The sequence below is a fragment of the Eimeria tenella genome, genomic scaffold (assembly GCF_000499545.2).
Source record: "Eimeria tenella Houghton genomic scaffold, Eth_scaff135, whole genome shotgun sequence".
Classification (NCBI taxonomy): Eukaryota; Apicomplexa; class Conoidasida; order Eucoccidiorida; family Eimeriidae; genus Eimeria; species Eimeria tenella.
The window spans coordinates 43855-55120 of NW_013541508.1; the positions used below are offsets into that span (position 1 = coordinate 43855).

At 53.6% G+C, this 11266-nt stretch overlaps 3 protein-coding genes across 3 annotated transcripts in view; 1 reads left to right on the top strand and 2 right to left on the bottom strand.

Annotated features, from left to right (window-relative positions):
• Nucleotides 1-115: 115 nt before the first annotated feature.
• ETH_00016330 (uncharacterized protein) lies at nt 116-4834 on the bottom strand (the record flags this gene model as incomplete). The annotated part of the gene is made up of 1 exon (XM_013373343.1): nt 116-4834. The coding sequence occupies one exon, from the start codon at nt 4832-4834 to the stop codon at nt 116-118; it is 4719 nt and encodes a 1572-aa protein (XP_013228797.1).
• A 3988-nt stretch (nt 4835-8822) lies between these two features.
• ETH_00016335 (uncharacterized protein) lies at nt 8823-9428 on the top strand (the record flags this gene model as incomplete). The annotated part of the gene is made up of 1 exon (XM_013373344.1): nt 8823-9428. The coding sequence occupies one exon, from the start codon at nt 8823-8825 to the stop codon at nt 9426-9428; it is 606 nt and encodes a 201-aa protein (XP_013228798.1).
• A 1570-nt stretch (nt 9429-10998) lies between these two features.
• Nucleotides 10999-11266, bottom strand: part of ETH_00016340 (uncharacterized protein) — a gene marked incomplete at both ends in the record, with an annotated part of 3222 nt that continues 2954 nt past the window's right edge. Inside the window, one exon of the mRNA XM_013373345.1 lies at nt 10999-11260. Within this exon, the coding sequence (XP_013228799.1) occupies nt 10999-11260 (262 nt within the window). The remainder of the gene's footprint in view (nt 11261-11266) is intronic.

Consider the following 11266-nt stretch of genomic DNA (forward strand, 5'->3'; position numbering starts at 1 on the left):
CCGGGGCGCTTTTGCTGCACTCTGCGCTGTACTGAATTGGCAGCTTTGAGAAATAAGAAAGAAAATTGTTTTAGGGGCTGTGCTGGACTTCTAGCGTTGCTTCATTTGCTAGTGTTTATGAGCTGGTTTCAAGCCCTGACGAACGCTGCTGCTGCAGCTGTTGCAGCAGCTGCTGCAACACTGGCTGCTGCAGGAGCAGCTGCTGCTGCTCCTTTCTTCTACCCTGCAACTGCTGCCACTCTAAGAAACATATCTGCACGACCTTGTAGCCTAAGAGCTGCAGCAGGCGGCGCTTTAGAGCTGTGCCTCCGTCAGACCTAAGCTTGACCACTGCAGCACCGCTGCTGCTGCTGTTGCTGCTGCTGCTGCTACTAGAACTGCAGCACCTGCTGGTGTCCACGCGGGACGCCTCAGGCGCTTGCACACTCAGCAAAAAGTGAGAGGGGCCGTCGACTTCAATGGCAATGCGAAGCTGTCGACAGTTCCTGTGGCGTCGGCCTCCAGAAGTGCCCGTTTGCTGCTGCTGCTGCTGCTGCTGCTGTAAACGTTGCTCTGAAGATTGCTGCTGCCGTGCCTGCTGCTGTAACATTTGCTGCTGCTTCTTCTGCTGTGGCGCCAGGAGTGCAATGTCTACTTGCAGGCCATGCCCCACAGCACACTCGTGTACAACCTGAACTACAGAGGGAAACTGCGCTGCTGCAGCTGCTGCGTTTGCTGCTGCCGCCGTTGCTTTTCCGGTTGCTGCCGGCAGCACTGCAGCAACACGTTGCAGCATCTGCTGCAGCTCCCGCAGTACTTGCTGCTGCAGCAAAGAAGACCTCACGGCGCTGTCTGTTCCTTTTGTGTTGCAGCTGCTGCAAGGAATGGTCTTTCCTTCTAAAGCTGTTTGTTTTCTACTGGCCTGCTGCAGCAGCTTCGTTGCAGCAGCAGCTGCTGCTACAGGAAAACGGCGAAGAGCTGTTGCTCTGTTGACAGCAGCGCGCGGACCCCGCTGCATCTGTCCTAAGGCAGCAGGTCCTGCAGCGCCGGCAAAAGGTGCTGCTGCGGGAGCCCTTGCACGCTGCAGCCGCAGCAGCAGCGCTGCCTGCAGCAGCTGCCTTCTTTCTGTGCTGCTGCTGCTGCTCATGAAGCCGCAGCGAAGGGGGGACGAAACAGAGAAAGCCCTTAGCAGACGGTGCTGCAGCAAGCCGCAGCAGGTGAGGCCCCACACCGCGTTCGCCACAGCTTGGCTGTCTGCACTGCTGCTGCTGCTGCTGCTGCTGCTGCTGGTTTCTGACACTTCAGCTGCTGCTGCTGCCGACCCAGGGCCCGCCAGACTGCGACTCAGCAGCAGCTGCGACGCCAGACGCCGCAGGTGCATCCGCAGTTGGTGTTTTGCTTCTGCAGATAGCGTTTCCTGCTGCGGGGCAGCAGCAGCAGCAGCTGCTGCTGCTGCTGCTGCCACGGGAGCTGCAGCAGCAGCAACAGCAAACTTCGGGCTGGCTGAAGCCCGCAAGACGTTGAACAGGAAGCTGCCTCTGCCATTCAGGTGCTGCTGCTGCTGCGGAGTCAGGGCAGCAGCTCCAGCAGTGCCGATGGCCCATAGCAGCAGCGCAGCATCTTGAGGCGAAAGCAGCAGCGGAGCTCCTGCTTCCCCCGTTGCAGCAATAGCCGCTGGAGCCGCTCTCTCGCGCTGCTGCTGCTGCTGCTGCTGCTGGTGCTGCTGCTGTTGTATCACCGGGGGGTTTGCTGCTAAGAAGCACAAAGCTTTATGAAGCAAACTGTTTGAAATAAATCGCACAGAGACTAAACAGCGCAGCAGCAGCGCGAAATCGCGGCCAGAAATGTGCACCTTTTCTCTTGCTGCTGCTGCTGCTGGCTGTGCCGCTGCTGGTTCTGCTGCTCCTAAACTTGCTGCTGCTGGCTCTGCTGCTGCTGCACCTCTTGCTGCTGGCTCTGCTGCGGGTGGCTGGGCTGCTGCAGATTCTGCTAGTGCTGAGTCTACTGCTGCTGGATTTGCTGCTGCTGGAACTGCTGCTGCTGGTTTCGCTGCTGCTGAGTCTGCTGCTGTCGCTGGCAAATTATGGTGGGCCGAGTCGTATAAATAGCTCGAAGCCACTTTTGCTGCTGCTGTTGCTGTTGCTGCTGCTGCTGCTTCTCTTCGTGTCATCAGCAGACTTGAAGAAAGCCCTTGGCTGAAACACCGCGCACTTTTCGGCAGGCGCTGCTGCTGTTGCTGCTGCTGCTGCTGCTGCTGGAGCCAATCTGAGCCAAGAAGGCGCCTTTCTAGTGCTGTGAGAAATACTGCTGCAGCTGCAGCAAGTTCTGCCGTGTTCGCGCTGTCGTGCTTAAATTTACTTTCTCCGTTGCTGCTGCTGCTGCTGCTGTTGCTGTTGGTGCCGCTGCAACTGCTCGCATCAAGCTCCTTACCCCACAGCGCATCCTGCACTTTGCTGCTGAGCAAGCAGCCTGGAAGCAGCAGCTGCTGTTGCTGCAGCCAGCGAGTAAGGCCAAGCAGCAAAATGCAACTTGGGCGGAACCAGGGACGCGGCGCGCGCAGCAGCAGCAGCTGCTGCTCCTGTCCCTTATTATCCCGCTGCTGGCTCTGCTGCGGCTGCTGCTGCTGCTGCTGCTGCTGCCTCGGATGCAGCGTAGGCGCAACAGCACAGCGTGCGTCTTCTATGTACCGCCCAGCTGAGAGCAGCTCTGCTGCTCTCAAGGAACACCAGCCAGCCAGCTGCAGCAGCGGCAGCCTACAACCAGCAGCAGCAGCAGCAGCAGCAGATGAATGCTCGGCTTCTACGCGGCTCTTATGCCGCTGCGGCTGCAGAGCAGAAAGCCGCGCCGTCGCAATAAGCAGCAAACTTAATTCGGGCAGATCAAGCTGCTGGAGGCACCACTGCTGCTGTTGCTGCTGCTGTTGCTGCTGCTGCTGCTTGGCCAGCAGCGAAGCAGCACGCCACAGGTCATCTATATGGCTCATTTTTCTTTGCTGCATTATGGTGAAGACAGACGGCAGCAGCCACAGCAGCAGCGCGGGGAGGTGTTTGAGCTCTGCGTCCGCGGCAGCAGCAGGTGCTGCAGCAGCTGTTGCTGCTGCTGCCGGCGATGCGGCTTCCCTTGCTGCTGCAGCTGCTTCCAGCTGGCTGCTAGCTGCATATTGAGGTGCAGCAAGACTTGCCGGCGCAGCAAGAGGCTGCACTCCGGCTGCAGGCAGCTGGGCCGAACTAGGGAGCCCCTGAAGTCTAGTTTGCTGCTGCAGCTGCTGCTGCTGCTGTTGCGGCTGCTGCTGCTGTTGCTGCTGCTGCTGCCACCGCTGCTCCACCAAGCGCGCTGCATTAACTAGGAAGCATTTTATAGACGCAAGTGCTGCTTCATGTCCTGCGGCCCCAGCTCTAGCGGCACAAGGAGCTGCAGCAGCAGCAGCAGCAGGAACAGCAGCAGGTGCAGCAGCGTGTGCAGCCGCAGGAGCGGCCTCCAGGTGAGCTCCCGCACCGCCGCCGCATGGCAGCTGTTGTCCCTGCTGCTGCTGCCGTTGCAGCTGTTGCTGCTGCTGCTGCTGCGTCAGTTGCAGCTGTGGATGCAGAGAAATCTGCCGCCGTGATCGGCAGCGCACCTGTTCTTGTTTTTGTTGCTGCTGCTCCTGTTGTTGCTGTTGCTGCTGCTTCTGCCGCTTTTGTCGTTTTTGTTGTTGTTGCTGCTGCTGCTGCTGTTGCTGCTGCCAGGATTCAGCAACGGATGGAAGAAGAGCAGCAAGCAGCCGCACTGCTCTCTTTAAGAGAACAGCTAGCTCGATCTGCTGCTGCCATATCCAAACGGTTAGCTGCTGCTGCTGCTGCTGCTTTTGCAGCAACTCCTGCTGCTGCTTGTTAAGACGAGTCTGCACTGCAGCAGCTGCTGCCAGAGAGTCTGCTGCTGCTTGAATGTGCGGCAGCAAAGAAACCACCCCCAGCTTTTTGGCTTCTACACAGCGCAGCAAACACTGCAGCAGCAGCACGCCGACGCGCGTGGACTCAACATGCACTGCAGCAGCTTCTTGGGCAGCAGCAGCAGCAGCAGCAGCAGCAGGTGCTGCGTGGGGGGACGCTTCTCTCACGATCGCTGCCAGCAAACTGAAGCACTTTAGAAGCTGCTGCTGCTCGTTTGAATTGTCTGTGAGGCTGTCATTTTCACTTCTTAATTTGCTGCTGCTGCTCATGCCCTTGCTGCTGCTGCTGCTTGTGGTGCAGCGGAGCGCTGCCTGCTGCTGCTGCTGCTGCTGCTGCTGCTGAAGACTCCTAGTCAATGCATGCTGCTGCCGTCCTTTCAGATGCTGCAGCAAGCCCCGTGCAGCAGAAAGGGCTGCAGCAATTGCGGCAGCAGCTGTAGGGCTTGCCACTGACAGAGAATCAGGCCGCGCAGTCTTCTGCTGCCGCTGTTGCTGCTGCTGCTGCCGCTGCAGCTGCTGCTGCGCTCTAGTGAGCTCCAAGCGCACATTGACGAGGGGAATTCTCGCTGCATCTGCGGGCTCTCCAGCAGTTGTAGCTTTGGCAGCTGCATCTGCTGCTGCTGCTGCTGCGGCTGCGGCTGCTGCTGCTGCTGCTGCCGCTGCAGGTGGATTTCGCTGCGCAACTGTACAGACAGCACTCGATGCCAGACTGCTGCTGCCCGCCCTCCTTCCTGTTCCTTGCGAGCCCCACGCGAGTCTCCGAAGGCTCCCAGCTGCTGCATAACATGTGCTGCAGCAGTTTCTGCTGCTTTCGATGCTGCTGCTGCTGGTGCTGCTGCTGCAGCAAAACCGAGTTAGGGGCCTCCGCTGGTCAGCAGCAAATGTGCGCCTCTTCAGCAGAGAAAAGAGGGAAGCGGGACGGCCCATCTGAGAGGCAGCGCCGTCTCCCCTTGAGCCTGTGCTGCTGGTGCTGCTGCTGCTGCTGCTGTTGCTGGTAATCCTCCTTTGGCTTCTGCCGACTCCGTGGCCTGCAGCAGCAGCATCTTCGCGGCGCCTCAGCTTGAGCTAGGGCCCATGAGAACAAACAAAAGGGACAAAGGGGTTTGAGGCCTCCATGGGGGCCCCAAGGGGCCCCCGCGGGGCCCCCTAGGGGCCCCCCTGGGGCCCCAGGGGGCCCCAGGGGGGCCCAGGTCCAGCCAGCGGATCTAGGCTGTGAGCAGCTGTGGGGGTTGCTGCTGACGCTGTGTTGGTAATGAATTAAAACTAATGCATTATTTTATTATTTATTTGTGGCTTTACTAATGGCTAGCTTATTTGCTGCAGCTGCAGTCACGGAGCTGCAGCTGGCGGCGAGCAGCAGGAGCAGCGTGGCACCTGCAGCAAGGACGGCGCAGGCCGAAGCTCTTGAATTCAATGATTAGTTACTTTCTTTGGGATTATAAATGAAATAAATGCAAAAAGAATCAAAATTTGTGCCAATTCGAACTTTCAAATTGCATTTCAGCCGTCCTGGGCGAACTGGGAAGGCAGGAACGTACAGCAGATCTACTGGACTCAGCTGAGGGAAGCTGAGCTGCAGTTCACTGAAATAAGAAGAGATAAGTAGATAGAGTGAATAAATTAAAATAAAATAGTAAAAGACTTAAAGCAATTCAATTTTATTTGCTTAATCAGCGGCAAAGATAAGGCTGGCGGCAGCAGCAGCGCGAGACACGAGCTGCAGCAACAGCAGCAGCAGCAGCAGCAGCAGCAACGGGGGGAAAAGAAACGGCAGCAGAAAGCGCGCAAGAACACAAAAATACTCAAAAGAGATAAAATTGAAATTTTGAATTTTGAAAAGCAAAAGGAAATAAAAAGAGAAAGGAAACGCGGGGCAGTTCCACTGCGCAGTTCCTTTGCTGCAGCTCAACGAGCCACTGCGCTGCTGCGGCTGCTGTTGCTGCTGCTGCTGCTGCAGCTACTTTTGCTGCTGCCTAATATGCTGACTGAGAAAGGATAAAGAGCGGCAAATGAATGGCAGAAAAAGAGGCATGAACGGAGAATTCCCCAAAATGAAAAATGCAGCAAAAAGATGAAAAGGCAGCAGCAAAAAGATAAATAAGCAGCAGCAAAAAGATAAAAAGGCAGAAGCAAACAGATAAAAAACAGCGGCGAAAGGATAAATGAGCAGCAGCAAGAACGAGGAAATGGTCCTGCGGATGCAGGGCCCATATTTGGGTGTAGCAAAAGCAGATAGAAAAGAAAAGCACCAGCAGCAGCAGCAGCAGCAGCAGCCTTTTGATCTTCTTTCGGGCAAAAGGATAAAAGAGAAGAGGAGCAGCAGCAGCAGCTTGTTATTTTTCTTTCAAATTAAATTGAAAAAAGGTGCCAGCCTTCGAAGCAGCAAAGCTAGGACCCACTCTTAGAGCTCTCCAGCACTAGGGTTTAGGGTTTAGGGTTTAGGGTTTAGGGTTAACGGTGAGAGGGGGAGGGAAGTGCCGAAAGCTGCGGGCTAAAGGGCTTTTTGAAGCGCAGCGACCCTTTGTTTGCTGGAGCAGCAACAGCAGCAACAGCAGCAACAGCAGCAACAGCAGCAAACAACTAGCAGTAGCTGTGGGAAGGGGAGCAGCTAGCTGGCCGGAGGACCCCTTCAGTCTAAGTGTGGGGCCCCCAATGGGACGATAAAGCGGCAGCAGCTGCAGCAGCAGCAGCAGCTGCTGCTGCTGCACCCCGAGGGCTTGCTGCCAAGGGGCCCCCAGTGGCAGCAGGGTGCCATTAGCGCTGCTGCTGCATGCACTTCCGGAAGCACAAAGCTCCGCAGCAGCAGCAGCAGAATGTCCTGTTTGCTGCTGCTGCTGCTGCTGCTGCTGGCTACCAGACTGGCCGACAAGAGCAGCAGCTGGAGCCGAAGTGCTCTTTTGCTTCGCATAGCTGCTCAGGTGTACGTACACCGCAGCAGCATAGCGTCAGCAAGGCACTTCTTTAAAAGGGATTTATTTTTATTTACATTTTTATAATTTATACAAATTAAAATGGATAAATTTACTTACATTTTTATAATTTATAAAAGCAAAAGGGAAAACATTTCAAAACCCAAATAGCTGCTAGGCAGCAGCAGGCAGGAAGCGAGAGGCGGCTGCAGTCTCAGCAGCCGCAGCAGCAGAAGCTTCAGCAGCAGCAGCAGCAGCACCTGGTTTTACGTTGCATCTGAGGCAGCAGCAGCCTCAGCAGCAGCAGCAGCAGCATTTCGTTTGGGTGTCCATCCGAGACGGCAGCAGCCTCAGCAGCAGCAACCTCAGCAGCAGCAGCGTCCTCAGCAGCAGCAGCAGCAGCTGGTTGTAGCGTGTGGCTCCCTTTTTGCTGCTGGCAGATGACTAGCCTCTTGCTGCTCTCTGCAATCAGCTGCTGCTCTGCTGCTGGCTAAAGCCTCTCCATGTGAGGAAAGATCCAGCAGCAAATATACTTTGTCTTTTCCCCTTTTGGGGCTTTCACTCTGCTGCTACGGAAGCAGCTGCAGCAGCTGCAGCAGCTGCAGCAGCTGCAGCAGCCGTTGCTGCAGCAGTAAGACTATTTTGAAAGGAAGAAAAGTGCAGATTTATAAAAGTGTCAAGAAGCCAACTCAAAAGTTTGCAGCTCTGCAGCAGCAGAGGTGTCTATACACCTGAAATGAAACAGCTGTATATACAGGTAGAGGCAAAGGCAGCTACACAAACAGCTGAAGGAATCGGTGACCCGCAAAACTGAAAAGACAAAAGGCAGCAGCAAAGTTTAAGACATATAAAGCAGCAGCAAAACTAAAGATAAAGCAGCAGCAAAATTGAAAAAAGATAAGGCAGAAAGTTAAAGGAAAGCAGCCTCAGTGGCATCGGCGCTGCTGCAGCACCACTTCATAGAACACCCAGAAAGCGAAGCTGGGCCTTTCCGACGGCCCTTTTCGCTTCATTTGAAATTAATTTTATTTAAATGGTACTTTTGGATAAAGGGGAAGCACGGGGAATTATTTCTATTCAAGTTTTGCCCAAGTTTCCCCGAGATCACTGCTGCACCGCCGTGCAGGCGTTGCACAGGAGAGCCGGGCCCCCGTTGCTCCAAATTTCTCCTTAATTTCGATCTTAAAATACCACTTTTTGAAAACTTTTTACTTTTTGAGTTTTAAATAAAAGATTAAAGAAAAAGAAGCAAAAGAATTAAGAGTTTCGACGAGCAGGCGAGTCCGCGTCGGCCTCGGCACCGGCTGGCAGCGGTCCACTGCGCCGGGAGGCCCTCCCGGGCTAAATACCCCTTTTATGGACGCAAAACAAAATATAAAATACAAAATTTATGAGAAATAATTAAAAAATAATTAAATGGTTCGCAAAGAAGGCGCGCAGCCGCGCAGCTGGGAGGCGTGGCCACTAGCATTGAACACGACCCCCTGCTGCTGCTGCTGCTGCCCCTGCTGCTGCGCAATGTGCACGCGCTGCTGCTGCTGCTATTTAGCCTTTAAATGAAACAAATGAAATTTAAATATAAAAAGATAAAAAGGAAAAGAGAAAGAAAGCGAAAGGGGCATTTGGAGGCCCCGTGGGAGCTGGGGAAGCAGGTCTTGCTGCTGTTTCTGCGTCCGCGCTGCTGCTGCGCTAATTTCCCGCGAAATAAATCTTTTTTTCTTTATATAAATTCAATTATTACTTTTAAAACATTAAACAGCTTTTTAATCTCTCCAGCGCGGCGGGAGGCCGGCGCTCGCACCCGCAGCAGCAGCAGCAGCAGCAGCAGCGCGCGCGGTGGCCCCCCTGCTTTTGGTCCGGTGCCGTTGGACTCGCCTCTGCTTCTGGGGTTTTTCTGGCGCGCATTTTTGTTTTCTTTTCGGTTTTTAGAATATCGATTTAAAATTAATTTAATTTGTTTAATTATTTTCCAAAGTTTTCCGTTTAAAGCTTCTCTTTTGCCCACCATGGCGCGCCTCAACTCCCGCCTGGCTCTCGCGCTCTGCTGCAGTGTCTTGCTGCTTGCTGCTCTCGGCGGAGGCGTTGCTGCTGCTGCCTCGGACTCCCGGAGTCTTCGAAGGCCTTCAGGATCTGTTAAAGACGCAGCAGCAGCAGCAGATGCTGCTGCTGCTTCCACTGCTGCTGCTTCCCCCTCGGAGGAGTTCTCAGACGCGGAGGGCGACGAGGGGCCGCGCCGCAAGCGCCGCAGGCAGCAGCAGCAGCAGGAGCAGCAGCAGCCTGATGCAGAAACTCGAAGAAGATATGACGAAGTCCTCCAAGAGCTGCAGAACGACCCCAGATATAAACATGCAAGAGACAGAAACAATGCCATGGCAGAAGAGCGGGCTCGGCGTGTGAACAGGTGGATGAAGCAGCAGCAGCAGCAGCAGCACGAGCAGCAGCAGCAGCAGCAGGAGTACCAGCAGCAGCAGCAGCAGAAGCAGCAAGCCAAAGAACACTATAAAGAAGTCGTGGGCGAACTGCAGCAGCACCCAAGATTCAAAAGCGCCGGCGAGAGGCTGGGGGCTTCTCAGAAGCAGCCAAAGCCTCATGTCCCAAAGAAGGACAATTGAGCAGCAGCAGCAGCAGCGGCAGTTTAAACGTATTTGAATTTGGTTTCGTGCTGCTGCCGGTGCAGCAGCAGCAGCAGCAGCGGGCCCGCGCTCGCCGTCGGCGGCAGCTGTGCGTACACCCCGGCAGTGCTCCTTTTATATATATATAAAGTTTATATATATTTATATTTATATTTCTTTGAATGGGGATTTTTATTTAAAAAAGAAGCGAAGCCTTTTGCTGCTGCTGCCGACCCGCCGGCGCTGCGGCACAGCCGCTGCAGCTGTTGCTACAGCAGCAGCAGAACTGGGCCCGAATTTCACCTGCTGCCCTCGCGGCAGTCCCAACCTTTCCCACTTTTAAGTGCATTTGCTGCTGCACTTGCTGCTGCTGCTGCACTTGCTGCTGCTGCTGCTGCTGCAGATTGTAGTGGGCTGCTAGTGAAGTATTAGTGATAGACTTCAGTCGTAGGCTGCCAGCAGCATGCAGGGTGTACAGACACCGCAGGGACTCCAGCTGCAGCAGCAGCAGCAGCAAGAGCATGCTGCTGCAGCAGGGAGACGCTCAACTGCAGTTAGCTGCCGCCTTAGTCTGCACTTTTTGCTGCAGCAGCGACAGCAACGCACCCCGTGCATGCTGCTGCATGCAGGTGCTCCATGCAGCTGCTGCTGCTGCTTGCTGCTGCTGCGTGCTGCAGTCTGCCGCAGCCACGGCTGCCTCTGCTGCCGCACAAAATGTTTAAATAAATCTATTACTAAATTTAATATTTTTATTATATGTGGGACTCTGAAATATGTTTAAATGGTGCAATAAATATGTAATATATTTATATACATGGTGTAATAATATGTACATTTAATATTATATATATATATACTTATACATGTATATATAGATTATATATGTTAATATATATATATATGTATATATATATAGATATATAATGTATTTATACATATATATCTATATATATTATATATAAATATATATATATATAATATACATATATAATATATAATATATATGTATATATATAATGGTGCAGCAACTATATAATGTGTAGTAATGTATAATTTGTAGTAACATATATCCACTGCATGTAATATATATATATATATTAATGTACATAAATATATAAACGTAATATAATATATAAACATAATATGTATATATATATTAATATATAGAAATGTAAAAATAATATAAGTGGATATGTAATATAAATATGTGAAACTCTGTAAGTGCAAAGGGCTGAAGGCAAAGGCATATTTGTTTGTCTAAGGAAAGTTCAGCAGCAACTTGCAGCTGCCTGTCTGCAAGTGCGGTTCAAGACAGTGCAACAGCAGCAGCAGCAGCAGCAGCTGCAGCACTGCAGCAGCAACTGCAGCAGCAGCGCAGCAGCAACAACTGCGGCAGCGGCATTGCAGCACCAACTGCAGCAGCTGCAGCACTGCAGCAGCTGCAGCACTGCAGCAGCTGCAGCACTGCGGCAGCAACTGCAGCAGCAGAACTGCAGCAGTAGCACTGCAGCAGCGACTGCTGAACCGCTCTTCCGATCTCAGCAGCGCTGCAGCAGCAGCAGCAGGGTTTCTACGGGCGTTTGGGGTGGGGGGTGTGGGGCGCGCGGAGCACGAGCAGCAGCGCGAGCGCGGCGCTGAGGGCCATTGCTGCTGCTGCTGCAGCAAAGCCAACAGCAGGAAAAGCCAAAGGGGGGGGCAAAGAAGCATAAGAGTTGCTGCTGACAGCCATAAGAGTGGCCCCCACAATCTTCGCCAGCAAACGAATCAGCGTGAAGCTGCTGTGCACCAGACTCTCCACGCCCCCCCCCCTGCTGCTGCTGCTGCTGCTGCTGCTGCTG